At 39.2% G+C, this 20,188-nt stretch overlaps 1 protein-coding gene across 2 annotated transcripts in view; it reads left to right on the top strand.

Annotated features, from left to right (window-relative positions):
* LOC139948351 (LIM/homeobox protein Lhx9-like) overlaps nt 1-20,188 on the top strand; it is a 92,847-nt gene that overhangs the window by 46,219 nt on the left and 26,440 nt on the right. For both annotated transcript variants that reach the window (XM_071946492.1, XM_071946491.1), the window contains one exon: nt 7,483-7,916. In XM_071946492.1, coding sequence (XP_071802593.1) covers nt 7,483-7,916 — 434 coding nt within the window. The remainder of the gene's footprint in view (nt 1-7,482; nt 7,917-20,188) is intronic.

Here is a 20,188-nt window from a genome sequence, read left to right as displayed (position 1 = left end):
TCGTAGTAAAGAGTCTACCCCCAATCCATTGTGAAAAGCAAAGTTGCCAATCTGCAAACAGTGTAGCATGACTTTGTAATGGGATCGCCCAAATCGCCCGGTCTCTGGGGAGACGGGCATTATCAGCCCGCTGCTGGGCTCCCCTCGACGGTGGTTAGGGTTTGAAGAAGTCCACCTGCTTCTTCAAAACCTCTCCGTAGTTCCAAAGAGCAAGGAACAGTGGTAGTTCTAATTCCTCATGCCAATGTTATGCCCCAACCCCTTTTTGTGTTATTATTATTATTAAAGACAAAGAAGATGCTTGTTTAGTTGAGATAGATGTTGATAAGCTCTGAAAGCTCATCACTGAAACATTATAACCATCTGAAATACTGTCAAATTTGAAGAAATAGCAAATGACCTTGTTTATTTCGGTTGCTATCGCAATCGAAATGAATGTGAAATAAAATCTAGTAAAAAACAATATACAAAAAATGGAGCGGTTTTCGGTGTTTTCGCCAAAACACAACGACCGAATATCACAAACTGGTTGGTAAAAAAAAATTGTGTAATTATTCAAAACACGATAGGAATTATTGTTCTGGTTCAGAAACCATGATGTTCTTGATTGAAAGACGAGGCTCATAAGAGTGGACGTGATTCGGAACACTGATCGAAACGTCAAGTTGTTACACCACCGGTTCTTTTTCAGAACCACCACAACTTATTCTAGGTATTATTTAATATCACACCACATGGCGATCACAAATCCCTATATTTCTCAATCATGTAAAGTTCCAGATTCTCAGACAATACTTGTATGTTCTAATAGCAATTGTATAGTTTATATCGTGGTAATTTCCTTTTATACAAATTTGCCATTTTGTGTATGTTCAAAACGTATACTCTGATTGAGGAAAAATAACTATATTATTCCTTCTTCATTTTTTGTGTTTACTTTATTTTAACAGAACCAACCTATGAACGTATCGATTTTTTTGCAATAATGTAGTAGGATCGACTCTCAAATTACCTCTAAACTTCAAACTGTTCGTGTGTTCGTATCAGCCATTGATCAATTTGCTATAGTTTTTTCTTCCTTATTTTCTGCAGAAGTTGTCTTATGATTATTATAATCAACCAATATCTGAGGTGATTTCTAAGACGGTAAACCAGAAATATCTCTTAAAGGAATTTGCGATCATTCTTTTATTTTGAGCACGCTTACTCTTGTCTCTCAATTTCGTCTTTGGATGTTTCCAGTGTTTCGGGGTTTTTTAAATACTGGTCAGTAGTGTTGTACAGGAATTACCAAAGACAAGCTTTGATTATTACCGAACCATAAACAAGGTTTAAATCATCCTGCGGGTGTTTTCTGATTAACGAGTGTTTAAAACTGTAGTCACAAAGTTATGTAAAGATATTTACAGCAAAAACATCTGCGTAAATGAACCTCGTATATAAATAAATTTTGAAGAATATACTTTTAAACCCATAGATGACACCAAGGCGTGGTGTAACTCCTTAAAAAGAATAACATCGGTAAAGTCTTTGAGTGAGATACATAAGTTACAAAAAGGATGTTAGGGTAATAAATCCTACCACCCCCCCTAAAAAAACTCCGTAAAACTTATTCTCGGGCCGTATATCACCCAAGTCCACCGGCCGATGTAAAGATAAAACCTACCGCCGTAAAATATGGCGGAGTCACGGTGCGGTGGTACCGAGGGGGCAAAATTCCGGGGTATGACTCGGCGGCCAATGCCAAACAAACCTCGGCTCTCAAGATACTTAGAATAATAATAAAAGAAAAGAACCAACAGAAATATGTATTACCAGCGGGCTTGGGATGGCTGAGGTCACAACGGGGGTCATGAGCAAAATGATAAAAAAACTGCCTTTGGGATAAGGGAGTCAGTCGTAAATTCATACATTCTGCCGCAGTACACACACCTTGACTTGCAAAGCGGACATATTTCATTCTTCGCCGTTGGCTAGTGGCGTGTTTGGTTCCCCCCGTTTCCCCTCGCAAGATCAAAGCGCCAACAAAATATGTTATTCTTATTTTTTTTTTCTTGAAACAAACAAAGGTATTTGAAAAAACTTTATATGAGCATTTTTTTGACAAGGAATTTTGCAAGAGTCGTAAATCGCGGTTGAGTGCGATGACTGAAACAGTGTGGACTTGGGAGAGTGTTTTTTTTTTCTTTGAGGGTTTTTTGTTTTTAAGAAGTTATCGACAAAAATTCATGAAAAAGAAACAAAGATTGAATTTTATGTGGCACTAAGTGCCCACAACTGTAGCTGGTTGTATACCTCAATACAACAACAAATATAACGAACAAATATGATTGTTGTTGTTGCAGTATATAAAATTTTTAATCATTTTAGAATCACACTTTCCATTCTTATTTTGGAAATAGGTTTGTAGATTTGAACGATTTGTTTGCAAGCTGCAGAAAACACGGCTAAAAAAGACAGCTAATTATTATTGTCAACAGTCATATAGTTTAGTTGAGGGTTTGTATTCCTATGGAAAACTGACAAATGATAAATCGTTAAAATTGTTTTAAGAAGAAATGCTTGATCTATAGCTGAGACATTTGTAACGTTTCCAAGAGTAGGGGTTAATACTCATGAATATATATGCATTTAATCAAACCAAAACACGTACTTCAATGTTCGCTGTTTAGCTTTGATTGACAAGTCATGACCAAAGTGGACCCAAAATCGATCCCTGGGGAACACCAACTCTCCATACGCACCATACACTCCTATATACCTCACCCCGTACATGTCCTTCACGTATTTAAAATGACAGCTTTGTTTAAAGCACAAAAAACAACACCTCGTCCTTAACGTGTCAGTCGAAACTCTGACCCCTCGGTGAGCGAAACAGTACGAGGATGGACTGTCGATCGTAACCACAAGGCCCATATACCTCTCTCTGACAGTTTGTCCCAATACGCACTTTTTGATGTATTGATTTCTAGCTGAGCCTCTTAGTTAAAATTTCATAAGCGAATACCTCATCATACCCGTGTGTTGGTTAATCAATTTTTGAAGACTGGATAACCGTCATAAAGTGTGATGTAGAGGATAGATTAGAGTGTATATTGATACAATTAGGTCTCATGTGGTGTTGTTATTTAGTTCTATAATTAGTTTTTCCCTTACATTGTACATGTAAACATGGTATGGAAAATAAACCTGAAACCTGAAACCTTCATCACGATCTGCGTGTTATAGCTCAACTATTAAATTTGGTTTGCAGTAACACCATGTGAATATCTACTTGCTTGGTAGGTTAAGTTCTTTTGAGAACTTGTTAACTTGCTATATATTCTTCTAAAACAATATATATATATATTCTCATTGCGTTACCGCAAACCTCTTTTAGTACTTCCACCATGCGAAGTTTCAAATCCTACTTACTAAATCAGCGAGACAAGTTCTCAACACACGGTGCTACCGCAAACCATTGATACCTCACCATGCAATGTCTCAAATCCTATACACCGTAGGGAGTAAATATCGATATTTATCATAGGAAAGTTGCAACCAGACTACTATTACCGTTCAGCCTCGGTTTGGTCTCTCAGTCAGCCTCGGTTTGGTTCTATTGGAACAAGTGGGGGAAAACAACTATTGGAGTTTCTTGAATCCAATCAAAAGTGCCATAGGCCGTGGAGTAGAACAACCTCATATTATTTTATATGCATGGAATCTATTTCGTCATTTTAGTTTTGATTCTTGTTTACCTCAGACAAGAAATATGCTCTCTGCTTCATGTATCTGAAAATAAAAAAAATTATGTATCCTTTTGGCCCTCGGCATTAAGAATAATAAAGATCGCTATGGTTTTTACTTCATTCAATCGTCACGTCAAGACGTCACGTTCTGATGGTTGACAAAACTGTTGTATCACTACTGCGCATGAGCCGTTGAAAACGGCACCACGAGCGTAAGATGACGAAACAATATTATGTTTTGTTTGCAGTTATAACGGTGAAATGTTTACTTTGTGGTGGAATTTTTGGGTTGTTTGTTGATTTGTTTTTGTTTCGTCTGAAGTTGTTACAGAACCACGAAATTGTTCGTGCATGTACCACTGACATACATGGTGTAAGCCCAAATACTGAAACAGTGTTGCTATATATGAGAAAATAGTGTTCTTCTTTTAAATTTCCCTTATGAAAATAATACAAAAGTATACAAGAAAAGTCAACACAGACGTAATGTTTTGGTGACCATCGCATACTATTTTAAAAATGTATTTAGTTTATTTAAAAATGTATGTGTTGTTTAATTTATTTATTTATTTCAAACATCACGTTAAAAAACATGAACAATGTTTTCCAGTGTGCATTTCGAGATATTAGTGCTTCCCCAAAAAAATCACTGACATTCTTCAGCGTGATGTGGGTTATTAAAGTGTCTGGTACTCGCAACTCATCACGTCTTCGAGCTTGGAGCGTGTTGTGGGAGTCCTAATTACTGATGTCTCGAAATAAGTTGAGTGGAATAACTATTTAAATCGAGGCAGCGTGGATAATTCACTAGAATGTGATTTACTGGGATGGTTGCCTCGTTCACGAAGACGATCAGTCTTGCTTTAGTGGCTAGGAATCCCCCTTTTGGGGGTAGGCTTTTTTTTTTTGAGTGACATCCCTTGTGACGGGATGTTATGACAGCACATGGTCTAATTTGATGACTAGACAGTTTTTTTAGGGCACGGGTGTTCTGACAAGCTGATTGGACAATGAGATGGTAGAATTGCAAATGACTGGCCAACGGGATGCACCCTCCCACTGACCCAATCATAGTCGCCAGAATATTGTGACTGACTAATCAAAAATCTGCTTCGATGATTTTTAAATCGGTGATCGGGTACATTTAATGTAAAGGGTATATGCAAATATGAAAATAATTATGTTCTCACTAAAAATATCTTTTGCCTGAAGCGCCTACTCAAAAATAGTTTAAAAACAAGCTCCTGAAAACCAAGAGTTGACCTAGATTTGAGGTCCGTCGTTCCCACTCCAAGGAACAGGCATGCAACTTTTCAGCTGATCAGATGATTTCCTCTTTTTTCTCTTCAAAACAGTACCATAGAAAACCGTTAAAAAAACTGTACTAAAATTAAGTGTGATAGGCCATTCCTCTTTGTTTTTACAATTAGAATGTTGCATGTCTCAAGGAACAACAATTCATCATTTTCCCATAAGTTGTGTGTACTGTGTGGCATTATGATTTCAGTTGTTTACAATACGATACTCCAAGGTTGCACTGCGCCCAGACTGGGTGGCAGAAGGGTGTGACTGGGTGACTTGTTCCGTCTGTCATGAAATGAAGAAATTCCTTTAAGGATCCTGCCGAGTGATATTGTGAGCCTCTCTATTTAGAACCAAACCACGAAAGAGACCTATACGGCCTGACGTTAAGTAAAGTCTGGCAAAAAAAATCAAGGGGTGTTAAGATTGACATCATGGGTTTTGTCACATTATAGATACCGAAGAGAGAATCAATTATTACTATCAAGAGTACTAAGATGACACAAATGTAATTGTTTTTAAAGAAATTAACAACACCCCATGGTATAATTGTGTATTCTTTGTACTGATAAAATTAAACGGGCTGTGAAACGCGCATCAACAATCCTATGGATAGACATCGATCTTGATGAAACTTGCAAAGATAAGGTTCGATCTAAAGCAGAGGCAGTCGAATGTAACACTAACCATCCTTTGAACAAATTCTTCATCAAACTGAGAAGTGGTAGGAGATGGCAGTCACTTCGATGCAAAACAAACAGGTACCTTAACTCCTTCATACCATACTCTGTCCGTCTACTCCACCTCGTGTTTAACTACTTTGTTTACTTTCTGCTTAGATGTTGTTTTCAGTATGATTCCAGGACCACTAAAAATTGAATTGAATTTAATTGAATTGAATTTTTCGGTGTCTGTTATGAAACAACACCCTTGATGTTATGTTTAACACTCGAGTTGTTGCAATGTGGAAATCCCGTATAGGTCTACCTCAAGCTCGAACCAAGGAGAGAGTTGTTGACTGTTGGTGTAGGGGGGTATAATGTTAATTTAAATGATGAAGAGAAAGTATGGAAAGCAGCGGACTTCAATGGGTAATGATTCCCACGGCATTTATTTGATTCGTCTGCAACAAATTCATAACATTTAAGATGTGAACATGCTGTTCTTGAACATCGTATGTTACTATTTTACTCTGTTGTAGTTTTGTTGATTCCATCTGAAGGTGTATGGCCTCTGAGGGCAATGGCCGACCGGTCTTTGACCCTAAGACTAAGAGTCGGTTGCTCAAGATAGTAGAACCTGCAGTCCTACACCTTCAAGTGTGTTCGTGAACTTTAAACCGATTTGCATTTTAAATATCATAGATTTTCAAAGTACCAATTTAGTACATTGTGTTAAAATGTAGGCTTATATGTTTATTGTACTTTTTTCTTTAATTAAACACTTTCCAGTGAGATTAAAGTGTTTCATTGTCTCTCTGCGTATGTAGACTTTGAGAGAGACCAGCCGAAACGTCTCAAACTGTCACGCGTTAATATGACATGACACCTCCAACCCTTTTGCCCAAAATCCAAACACCCCCGACCCACTGTTTCTTCTCCGGTCAGGTGGGGGTGAATTCAACGGGACGTGTGCCCCACGGAGCGGTACAACATCACACCTGGCTCTCGCTCGACCTTTTCTCTAACCCGTACTCACCACCTTCTGTCCATTTAGCTGGAAAAATTATGTCTGGCGAAGACTGTCCAGGGTTAAGGACCCTGAAGTTGTTAGTCTTGGACCCAACCGGGTTTATGTTAGAATGTCTGGCCCTGCGATTACTTACGCAAACAGCCGTGGGACTTGGAAACTTAGAGACACGACGCGGAGACTACGGCAGAGGTCAGAGGTTAAGAGCCCTCGTGTTAGGTTTCAGTAAATGTCATAATTTATGGCATTGTTTGTATAAATATTAAACAAAACTGGAGACATAAAACTTTTGGTGAACCTACCAACAACATGTAATTGTTTATAACGTGTTTTTCGAAAAAAAAACATGTGATTCTAAAAAATAAAGTAAAGTTGCACAACAAGGACATAACTTTTGGCTTTTACTCTGATTTTTTGTGCTGCCAATTTCGTTTGCTCAATGGGGTAGATTTCACAGAGAACTAAGACTAGTCTTATCTTGAGTTAGATCTAGTTACCCGTCATTACTTAGGACTAGTTACTCGTCCTAACTTAGGACTAGCCTTTATTTATTCTTATCTCCAAGAACTAGTCAAAGGTTAGGACTGGTCCTATCTCTTTGTGAACTCAACCCCGCGACCCTTTGTGGATTTTTAAAGTACATCTTTTTCGTTTCTGCAATCAAATTCTGACCCTTTTTGTATATGTTTATTTGGTCTAGGGTTTATTTATAATGGTTTATTTTAAGGTGAGTTTCCCCCTTCTTCTTCTTCTTCCACAGGAGGTTCGGTGTGACAAAATGTGCCCGGTGTTGCACGGGCATAGCAGCCCACGAGATGGTCATGCGAGCCCGTGATCTCGTCTACCACCTCTCCTGCTTCACCTGCACCGCCTGCAACTTGGCTCTAACCCCAGGGGACTACTTCGGCATGAGGGACTCCCACGTCTACTGCCGGCTTCACTACGAGACCGTAGTAAGCCCCAGGAGACACGGGGAGCAGACTCCCCTCCACCCCCACCAGCAACAACAGCAGCAGCAGCCACTGCAGCACCACCCAGGGTTGGCTTCTAACTACCAGGGCCCGTTGACCCCCGGGCCGTCACCGCCCTGCGCCTCGGGGCCGGCGACGTTCTACAACGGTATGGGTGTCAGCGGGCACAAGGGGAGACCTCGTAAGCGCAAGGGAGCTGATTCTATGGGCGACTACTGTAGAGGTAAGGTATTCTTTAAATATCACATCCCAAAGTCCACAAATCATCTGTTCACGCATTCAATAACTGTTATTGATATTATAAGCTCTGATGGAGCCAGACTATTATACCGTCCAGCCTCGTTTAAAACCCATTGTTTTAACGGGAAAGTTTAAGCACGGAGGAATAAGAACAATAATTCCTCCATTGATAAAATGCACCATCAGTCGATTGACTTATCCCCAAACCCCTGCCCATACACCTTTCCTTAATGTGACGTAGGCAAGTCAACAACCTCGTACCCTAGAGAAAGGACCCTATGCTCGTACCCAGCATGACGAAACCTTCCAACGTCTCGTTTCCATACAAGGAAAGATCGCATAAACAGAAATGCAACTTCTCTGTCATCGTCTAATAGGAATAATAGCGCCTGTCGGTTTTAAATACTTCGGCATACATTTGTCAACGACTATCAAATCCACTAGTCTACATCATTCGATTAATCAGCAGATCCAACAACTTGAAATTCATTGTTTCTGACAGTTTCCAACCAAATAATCACTCATTACGTAAGATCTCGCCACGGCCTATGATCGCGATTCAAGCGGGGTGGGGAGCTACCCACGCCGGGCTTAACAGCTTGAAATTCCCGGTGATTTTACCCCCGCAACCCCCTGTCAACCCGGCGCCCCAATAACCCTGCTCACAAACAACGGCACGCTCTGTGTGCCCCCCCCCCCCCCGCTCCCTCGTTATCAACGCGATGAGTTAAGAATCCCATCCATATTTCTGTTTAGGGATTGCGTAAGACCGTATCCACTTCCGGAACAACCTCACTGACTGACAAGGAAAATGCCAGCCAGACTTTGAAAACGGAAGCAATTTTCTCCCCAAGAATGATCCTGTTTTGCAGATATGCCGATCATAAAGGATTATGTCTACTTGATAGTGACATTTTCCGGGTGGGGTTAAACAATGTCTGCTTTGTTTGTCACTGGTAACAAACGAGGGGTTACCTAACGTCCTCGGGAAAAATCTATCTTACAGATCAAAGTATCAAGTATAGATGATAAGGTTCTTTTTTTTCATCCTAAACGTTAATCGACTCGGTCATTTTTTTTTCTCGAAAAGTTGCCATGGACGTTGTGAGTGAATAGAAAATACACTCCTCGTTTGCTTGTTTTCTATAGGCCCAGTGAAGCTTCTGAATTTGGTTGCGATGAAATTAAACGCTAGAATCGTATGTTGACGCTCTTTAACTCAAACAAATTAATAAAGATATAAATATTAAGTAAGAAAAATCCTGTTTGGGTAGTTAGCTATTGATTTTTTTCTTCAATAATTAGAAACGATGCGGTAGAAAATAACATGCTTCAGTCACAGATTTTGTTAAACTGTCATTAAGCTTTTACAGGCGCAAGAGAACTTTGTCTGCATTCCGTTTTTTTGTTTTTTTGTAAAGGTTACCTGGTCACCCCCCCCCCCCCCATACACATTTCGCTAAAACGGGTCCAAATCATAAAAGTAGTCGTTAAGTTAGACCTAAAATAGTTCCCACAGAAAGTCTCTTTATATCTTTGTCACAAAAGCCTCCAATTGGGATCGTTAATTTGGACATGTTGAAGTCAGGAACTCTCACTTTGTCTCCTCTGCTCTCCAAATGTAAAACGCCCGAGGGGGCGGGGAAGGAAAATGCCCTTAAAGCAGAGCAATCACAATAAATAAAAAAAAACATCAGATTTGCATGAAACCACCCTCATTTGTATGTATATTGTATTGACGAGAAGAAGGAAAAAAAATAGACTCATAAATAAAATGCCCGTAGGGTTTTAATCCACCCTTCGCTTGAATCCTTCAGTTTTGATTTAGAAAATGAAATACATTTTGAGACCTAAACAGCCGAGAAAAAAAAAGGATCGACTTACTTTAGGCCAAGTAGACAACTGTCAAAATAACTCAGGGAAATGAGAAAATACGATGTCAATTGGGGTCGGTAAAGTATTCAACTTTATAGTCATGTTGGATGTGATTGTCTTTCATGTTAAACAGGACAGGTTGTTGCGGAAACATAAAGTGGACTCAAACAAATATCCCATGGAGATGTCAATGTGACTATTGTGTCTCATTTCGGCATGAGCTTTTTTTTTTAGTCGAATTAATTTTAAAATGAAAGTATACCTTTGGTTTTTTAGAACTAATGTGAAAATGAATTTCAAACGGTCGCCTTTTTGAGATATCAACAAAATATACCATCTCGAAAGCGTTACTGACAGTAACACTTCTTAGATTCAAAGTTTGGGGCTTTAAAACTGATATCTTTTTAACGTGTAACTACATTACTTCAAAGTGAAATATTTCTCAACATTTGTTATAATCACTTGTAGGCGTCTAACCAAAGGTTTGTGTTGTGTTTTAGTTTAAGAGTAATTAATATTAATGTACCTTCCCTCGGCTAATACAAAGTAGTGTCCGTATGAGACAAGCAACTTGGCAAACAACACAATTCGACTACGTATCAATTCGGTTTTCTACTCTGTCAGATTCTGTTTGTGAAATCTTTCAGAGCCAACCGTTTTATTAAGGCCCTGCTGAACCTGAAGACAAGTATAACATTACAAACCAAATATCAGCTGTTCACTTGAAAAATTTGTTTTATATTATTTATTTCATGAGAGGAAATATTTCGAAAATTATACAATGCAGTTGAAATAGTCAAGGTCACTTTTTATTTTTTGCGTGGAATTTGCCATTGGGTCGCTAACTTTTGAAACAACTCTGTAGCAATAGGTTCGAGAAATAATCGACGTTGTGACTGTTTCAAGTTTCCCTTCAAAAAAAATTAAGAACACTTCAAGAAAATCCCTACGTAATCTTGTCTTGAATTGACGTGTAAAACTGTTACTCGTATAAGAGCATTTTGTCGCCATTAAAGTTCAATGCATAGCGCAAAGCTGCATGGATTGCTCTAGAACCTTATCCAACATTAATACACACTCATTTTCCCGAACTAAAGAGTTTTGAAACAGCCGTAAAGCTCAGTTGACTCACAACCAATAGAAACGAAACACAAACATGAACACCAGTTAAAATAATTTTCAACACAGTCCGATGGTTTTGCCGATTCGTCCACAAAAGCCAAGGTGTGAAAGAACAACACGCGTGTGCAATCGGACCGTGCAATCGTTGCTTTGCTGGGGTGGGTTCATGAGCTCTGGGCCGGGGTGGGTTTGTAGCCTTTCAGAGTTTCTTCACCTCTTTGCGATGGGTGACGATGGGTGGCGATGGGTGGATGTTGTTTTTGTTTTTTGTTTTTTTCGTCGGCAAACACTGAGCCGAACACACCCTTTTTAGCGATGCTTAAGAGAAAGTGTTACTTTTCTCTTGAAGGCAACCAGAGGATACTGTTCTAAACGTCGAGACCACCCTTTTCAGAGCCAACACTCTTTTCAGAGCCAACATTCCCACAAAAGAGGTTTACACATGGTTGTACCCTCAAGTTTTCTATTTAGTTATAATTTCTTCCTTTTTTTACGGAGAGTTTGCTTCTGTTTCGAGAGGGAATTGTTACTTATGGTAATGCATCCCGCAGTCTTTTATATTATCCCTGCCTTTTGTGAATCCGTAACTGCGGTTGTGAATCCGTAACCGCGGTTGTGAATCCGTAACCGCGGTTGTGAATCCGTAACTGCGGTTGTGGATCCGTAACTGCGGTCGTGAATCCGTAACTGCGGTTGTGAATCCGTAACCGCGGTTGTGATTCCATAATAATAAACACGAATTAAAATCTGATTCAATTCTCTTCAATATTGAATATTTGATTTCAAATCCCAAAAGTACCGGAATGAAATAATTGTACTCTTTCAAGACCGTAAGTAACTGACCCAATCGTAACAACCCATCCAAGATTGACAATAATAAAAAAGGTTCCACTCTTGTCCCCTAACACCGGGGGTCCTGCTCGCTCCAATGAGTCGACACGGCAATACGACTTTATATACTTACCAATCCAACTCTTCTATAAAAATCCTAGTCCCATCTTTTGTCCTTTTCGAATTCCTTCAACCATTTTTTCTCTCGTCGTGAATAGGTGTAACAAATGGAAAATATTACAGCATTGATATGTTTTTTTGTTCAAAATACTGAAGGCCGTTTTGGGTTGGTGAAATTTTGTTCACTGGCTGACTCGCTCTGACGCGCCTTGACTAAAGACTGTCAAATTGCAGGACATGAAGTGGTGGTTTTTTAAAGGTAAACTGGACACCTTTGGGTATTGTCAAAGACCAGTGTTCTCACTCAGTCTATCCCAACATATGCATAAAATACCAAACCTGTGAAAATTTGAGCTCACTTGGTCATCAAAGTTGCAAGAAAATTCTTGTTACACAACTTTGCCCGCTTTCAGATGCATAATATAAGGCTTCAGCTGGAAGCCTTTTATGTTTTTTTTTTATTGAGAAATTACCTCTTTCTCAAAAACTACGTTACTTCAGAGGGAGCCGTTTTCAACAGCTTTCCATTGGTCGTTACCAAAGTTAAGTTTTATGCTCACAATTTTTGAGTAAGTGTCCAGCGCCTTTAAGGCAAACCAATTTATCAGAAATAAAGTAAACCTTGGACGGAGGTGCTTTGTGCCCGCTGAAAAGTGCCGTAAATTGAAGCTTCGATTAATCTATTCTTGCGAAATTGACTTCGCAGATTCTGAAGTTATTTTTTTTGCTAAGAGCGTTTTGATTGTTGTAACACCTGTTATGAAATGGAAAGTGTATATCCATTTGTACAATTTCTCCAATTGACGACACGGCTCGGTTCTCTTGGAAAGATCAAATTATTAAGAAATCATCAACAGACATTTGTCCTGTGAAAATACAATTTCACTCGAACTTTGATCGGTGACCGAAATTCTTTCAGTCTGAAGTTGCCAATACTTATTATCAAGTGGAGAAAGATAAACGAAAGTTAGTAAAAGGATTATTCATTTGTAGATATTTCTTCGGAAGCTGATTTCAAATAAACAGATCGCCGGTACTTTGTAAAATGAAGTCGTAAAATTATACCGCATACAACTATAACTCGTAGGTGCTGATTTCGATTAAACACCGCAGTGCCTTTTAAAAGAAAATTCAAACACAAATATTATTTTAACAAGGAGCAATGCATCACCCTTGACAGGCTCGTAATTATCACATCACACCAAACGTAAACGTTGAACCAATACCCAAATTGACTCCTCTTTGATTATGAAGCTAAAACGCATCCGTACAAATAAATAAAAATACTTCAGTGAATCACATAACAAAACAGCCGTACATTATAATGTCTACAAATTGTACATCTGATGATCTGACAAATTAACTTCAAAACAGTTAGAGCTCTTCCTTAATACCGCAAAAAGGAGAAAGATAAATACAACAACATCTTAACACCAAGTTCTCTTTTTTCCCAAACCCCAAATTTACAGTTGTAGTTTCGTTTTATTAAAGACAAATTATACAATGTTAATTATTTGCAAAAATAAGAATATAAGATTCATTCTGAACGTCTACTGATTGCAATGTCATACAATTCATAGATGGATTGATTCTGCTATATTAACTTTTTTTTTTTAATCTGTGGCTTTGAGGTGTGTATGAAAGAATAAGTTACAATCTCTCATACCCTCTTCGATTTGTGACCAAATTCGGCGTTCACCCCTCTCTTCCTGTCTCCACTGACCCCCCTTGCCACCCCTGTCAAGTCCGGGCCCATATTTCCACAATTTCAAAATAAGCAAAACAGGGCTGTGTTTATTTATACAAGGGGATGAGAGAAGCGGTTTCTAGAAGTGGAAGGATGATGTTTTGAGTTTGTCTTGTGGGCCGCCAATGGCGCGGGGTCTACTTGGCTTCCGAATTCCGTTCTTGGTTGATTTGAAGCTCCATGGTTGAAGAGATATTTTGACAAGAGTTGGGGGGGGGGGTTGTTACATGGTTGTAGTATTGATTTATTGTTTTTTTCTGTAGTGCAGATGACCAAATATGGCATAGACCTATTTAGGTTTACTACTTTCAATGGTGTTCTGCTGTTTTTTACGCATTTTAACTTGTCATGGAAAAAGGGTTACATTTTTTTATCGTAAAATATTTTCTAGATGAAGTAGGCTTTGTTGCAATTAACAAGAAGTTGTCGTAGCCCCTTCATTCAAACTTGTATGGTTTGACAAAACAATTGTGTTTGAAGTTGCTATTTGTATTCCTAAAATGAATTTTTAAGAGAGTTTCGGTGACTAAATGTTTGACAAATAAGGAAAGTTTGCAAGTGTGTATGTTTTTTTAATTTTATCATAACATTTTCATGAAAACGGAACGAGCAAGATCTGTGTATCTGCAGAGACTCGTGAACAAACTAAATCAAATATGCAAAAAGCTCCCCTCAATTTGTTGTTCATTTTCGTTCTCCACGTAAAGCCCGGTCATACTTCCTGCGAATGCGAAGCGAATTTTGGTGACGCAACAATCGGTACGCGCGCCATTTCCCTTTGTGACGCAATGAAATTCGCATCGCACGAAGCATTCGCAGAAGTATGAACCGGGCTTCACTGAACAAAAATGTTGACAGCGATAGTTGAATTACCGTCTAATTCAGCAGAGAGGTTTTTTAGCGGTTGGTGTACATCGGCAGACTGCCTTTTTGAACTGTGGTATCTCCGGAATCCCAACATAACGGTGGTTCTTTTAGCTGCTCAGATACCCGTTGAATAGCCCGTTAATTAGGGCGAAGATGAACAGGGGTTTGTTGAGGTATCCAAACGGTGTGTTGATTACATGGGCTTTGGTTGTGGCGTCCACGGTCTCTTGTTTGCTAAAGGTGTTTACATAACTTTCTTTTTAAGGAAGGGGTCAGCGAACCCCTCCTCTCTCAAAACCACCTTTGTGTGGTCATTATACTTGAATATAGAGCCAAGAGCAAGGGGGTAGGAGGCTATTTAGGAAAGATCCTGTCAATCTGAAAAGGGGGGGGGTGCCCTGTACTCTAGGTACCGGTTATAGGCTGGCATCATTGATCTGAGGATGGTATCATGCTACTTTTTAAAAGAAGTGGACAATATTGGTGAATGCTCAAAATAATTATTAGCATTAAACCTCATGCACTTGGTAACGAGTAATGGAGAGAGGTTGATGGTATAAAGCATTGTGAGAAACGGCTCCCTCTGAAGTAACATAGTTTTCGAGAAATACGTAATTTTCCACGAATTTGATTTCGAGACATCGAATGTAAAATATGGAGGGATAAAATCATCTGCCGTTGTCACTATCAATCGATTACAGTGAATCAATCAATCAATAAATAGATCAACCAATACATGGCAGAAATGTGCTCCCTGCAAGACGCATTTAAATTGTCACAACAAAACAAGATTACATTTTTTGTTATAGAAACCACATGTACCATTCAACTTGATTGCTCGTAAAAAAAATTATATTAACAAAAACAGTATACCGAATAAAATTTAATTCGCTTCGTTATTTTATATAGGTTATAGGTCGAGGGTTTAACATCCAACCCGTGGCATTACGTCAAGCATGACCCATTACAGCAAATCTAGCCTAAACTTTATAATTTATTTATGTCCAACACAAATATTCGCACATGGTTGTCTTTTTTTATCACAGTGTCCATTGAAACTATGTTGTTGTTCTATTTTTATAGGACTATAAACAGTATAGCCTAAGAGCTAAACTTTAAATTTATTTATGTCCAACACAAATGTTCGCCAACGATTGTCTTTTTTCACAGCGTCCTTTGAAACACTGTTTCTGTTCTATTTCTCTATAAGATTGTATACAGCCTAAAGAGCTTATCAGGTCCTTCATTAGTTTATTACAATTGTGTGAATTATAGCTTAAACCTGATTTCATCCGCTCACTAATTAATCCCTTTCTTCTTTTGTCTTCTTCTTCTTCTAACCCACGGAGATTCTTGTCCCACGTTCGGGTATTTTTCTGTTTTGAAAAGAAATTTAACGGGGGATTGTTTGATCACAAGCAGCGACAAAAGATCCTACAGAGATAGAGGGCTGGATGAGAGAAGAAAAGAGACACAAAAATGAAGCAGATACTTAAAATGAACAAGGCCGAAGAAATTAGTTGAAAACGTGCACAAATGGCTAATCAATGAGCTCCTTCATTCTAGGACTGCAACATGGCGTGTCTGCCGGGATTATTGGGTATTTAATCATTGGAAATGATACGTCAGGTTGTCCGAATTGATGTGCCCATCTGCCCCGTAAGATTATGCCGTTTTACGGTAAGGGTTTAGGCTGTAACACGGACAGCTACGCGTCCCCGGGAGTGACACAAAACAAAAAAAGTCCGTTTGGCAAATCCCCTTCCCGGCTCTCACCACGGGAGACCTGAAGAAGCAGAAGAAAAACCGTTCACAAAACCCATCCCCCTCTTAAATATGCCATTGTCCGTTCTTTATCCTCGCATGTCATCATTAGATGGGCGTCAATACTCTGTCACCGGCTATCCTTCGGGTTTCTTGAGAACATTCTTTTCATCTCGCTGTCTAGTTTTCCCTCCCACTTTCAATGGCCTAAATAATCCCTTTACACGGACATCTTTTTCTCTTTGGCCCGCCATCGTTTCGATTGAGTGTAAAAAAGACGATGGCCAAATCATAGAGCCTTGAGGAACACATACGGCCGTAATCAACAAACTGTTTCCCATCATGGAGGGCGCAACAAAAGAAACCAGCGGGATGCTGAAGTCAACTGTGGGGTGATTGTCTTTTTTCTTCCCTCGCTCACTCCTTCCCAGACTGCAACAATCACATTTTTTGATCATCTCACCCGGCATCCTAAAAGAAATGTAAAGAAAAAGAAACGAAATGCACAAAAGCCGCGCTCCCCCCTCTGAGTTGTTGATACTATTGGTCATGTGTGCCTCGTGTCTCTGACGTCATCTGCGGCTTGACGAATCAGAGCAAGGCTTTAACAGTGCCGTTTGTGGATAGACGAATCAGAACAACGCTTTGGGAGTATCATTTTTGGCGCGATTTCGGAGTGTTATTGTGTTTTGCGTCAAAGGACGGCGACATAAAAGCACTTGCTTCACGTTTTCCTACACGTTGGCTTTGATTGTGTAATACTGTATGATTTAACTTAGGGTTCTTGATCATTATTTTCGAAGATTTGTGTTTTTTGTTGCGTTGTTTATTATAATTTCCCTCTAACGGCGTAAACATGGTCTGTTAAAGTTGTGTCTCTTTTGTATTTTTAACCAGTTTTAGCAATTTGAATAACGTAAGGACACTAAACAAATACCATTGTGGGATTAATTTTCTTCTATTTTTTTTTCGTGTGTGTGCTTATTTTATATATTTTTCCCCATTACAACAACAAGCATTTGTCCTTCAGAGTCCCTGCATGCTATCCAGCACTGTTTACTGTTCCCATAAGTGCGCTGCTGGGGGGTCCGGTCCGCCCGTTGCGATCCCCCGCACAGCCCCACCGTAGATACGTAATTGGTTAATTGTTTTCACTTCCAGGCCCAAACTATACAGTTGGACGCCTTATAGCTTTATTGGCCTTTTTACTCCAGCCATGTTGTAGTTCCAACCTAATAGCAATATCCGTAAAGTAAAATACACACTTCAATTTGAAACCTCATTTTGTTAAAAAAAAAAAAAAATTAAAGCAAGAATAATATTTAAAATGTATAGGTGTTAAATTTGCATCTGGAATAAAAAAAAATAATAATCTTGGTTTAATCCATACAGCGGCAATGAGAGTGGTAATTGGGTAAAACTACTGGGAAAAAACCTAAAACTGCTAATAGAAACTTGAGGTTTTGGGTGTCGCAGAGTGGACCCTTGCGCCACTCTACTCAGACCAATATCATACATAAAACCCAGACACAAGAATGGAACACAGTGACACCAGATTAGAAATAACAAAGAAACTACAATTTAATAGAAGTACCCCACAATAATTTAGCTTTAATTAATTAATTACATTGTAATTAATTCTGTACCTGAGTTGTGGTGGTTCTGAAAAGAACCGATGATGGGTGTAGCATCCCGACAGTTCGATCGGTATGCCCTTATGGTCTTCAAACGAAATCTCTGTTCATTATTTATATTAATTTTATCATGTGATGAAACAACTAGGGATTTCTGCATTTTTCCTCGCGAAGTGTTGAGTTTCTTGTTACAATTATGGCCATTTTAGTTATTTATCACGTGTACAATTTAACATGTGTAATTTGGATAGTGTTTTGACTTGCAATCTTCAATTAAGATTGGGTAGTTTGAATTTTAAAAAAGATCAAGAAGCCCGAATATTAATTGAGATTGTGCACACAAAAATATCTGTCAAAATATTGATCCATTCACTTGAACAGGATCACCTTATTTGAGAGTTTTTAGATTTTAACCTTTTTTTTCCCCGTACGATTTACCGGTTGCTTTATATACTAAGTTTGCGCCATGTGGACATCTTTCATTATATCACCGCCATACCGCCGTGCAACATGTGCTCTCATCATCCCTCCCTGCCCACCAGCCACACTGCCCTACTTCTGCGCCTCTGTGCGTGCGACGACGTAGCCTGGCTCATATTAGTCCCCCTCTGGGCAATGCCCACACTCGGAACTAAAACAAGAAAAAGGGCTAAGAACAGATGTTGAAGATTAAACGGAATTTATGCATTTCTTTTATGCATCAGGGGATAATATTCATTTGGGTCTTACCCATACACCGATGTGTGTTAGCAATGTATACTCAGTATTTGCACGAGGTCTGTGTGGAAAAAATCACAGGCATAACACTCGGGTGGGATTCGAGCCCACGACCTTTGTAATTCTAGAGCAGTGTAGACTCAGTTTCTACCTCAGTTTGGTCTTGGTTTTAATTTATTATTTAAAAACAAGACAGCATCATATTTCTAAAGAGCATCTTCGGCATTGTACGCCCCCCCCCCCAGTTGCATGAGTAGTTCCTGATTTCTAGCATCAACAGAGGGCAGTATTTGAGTAGTCCCCAGGCCATGACAGCACAGTTAGCCATGTGACATCACGAAATAAATTTGTCATATGTCCCCCCCCCCTCCCCACAAAAAAGTTGGAATACCTTGAATTCTACACACTTCGAAAAGCTGTCTTTGAAAATAAAGAACGACGTGTTGACAAGTGTCATTTCGATGGGGGCTTACGCTTCGCAAAGCCCCGTAACAATAATCCCCCGACTGTGTTTATTATTACGTTTTTTTTCTTCTCTCCCTTTTCTCGGACTTCTTGCGGTTGTTCCAGTTCGAAGATGCCGTACGTTAACGGGTGCTTTTAGAGCCTGAGTGGGTGCCGTCTGATGGAGAGTTCGGACATCTTGTCCCGTCTTTCAGTTGTCTTCTCCACATGGCAATATACACGTGCTAACTGTTTCAATTTCTTGTGTTTTTTCTGCTGCAATTTTTAGTTCCGGAAGAAACTGATATCGCAAATGGAAGCAGGCTTTATTTATTTTTTTAGAAGAAAAAAAACCCCTGCGAACTCGTTATTAACCAACGGTCCCGTTCTCCATGCAACTCTTATAAAGTAACACTACGTGTACAACAAAAACCAGGCCTGACGACCATGTTCCCATTCTCGCATGGCCAGGTAATAACCAAAACTTCGGAATTCACTTTATGAAACCTCAGGAAAAATGAGCCAAAAAAAAACCTCTCCCCTCAGCAACTAAAACACACGTTTTATTTGTAAGTGTTTTATTTTACTGTCGCAAAATAGCTGAATATAAGTAGGCCTACCCGTCCAGCGGCCGTCTGAAGTGGTATGCCAAAATCACTCTACTCAAACACAAGACATTTTTACGATTGTCTTAAAATATTTAAGTTTGACATTTTTTGGAAGCTTGTATGCAGTGTATAGAGTTTGAATGTGACCAATAATATCTACAATCCTTTCCACATTCTTAAACGAACTTCACGATATCAGAATACACCCCTTTCGAGCTCTCTGGGAGCATACCCACACGTATACCCGAGATCAAGTTAAAACTGCATACTTTTTTATTTTGTTTTACGACGCGGCCCTTCTCATTTTTTACGACCGCTATAAGAGCTACCACATCGAAACGCTATTTTGGAAGTGTTAAACATGATCTGCACGGTCGAGTTAATGTAAACACGCCATCTTTCGACACAAAAAAGTGTGATTTTTCGTGTGTTTTGGCGCAATGAAAATTCCTGGACATGTTTTGAGACTTACGAGGAGAGTCGAATGTTTTTCCAGGGTCAAAGGTGAGGTAGACTAACGTTTCGA

This window comes from Asterias amurensis, chromosome 15, assembly GCF_032118995.1.
Source record: "Asterias amurensis chromosome 15, ASM3211899v1".
Classification (NCBI taxonomy): domain Eukaryota; kingdom Metazoa; phylum Echinodermata; class Asteroidea; order Forcipulatida; family Asteriidae; genus Asterias; species Asterias amurensis.
The sequence above is the reverse complement of the archived record's forward strand: the minus strand, read 5'-3'. Positions and strand labels throughout refer to the sequence as shown.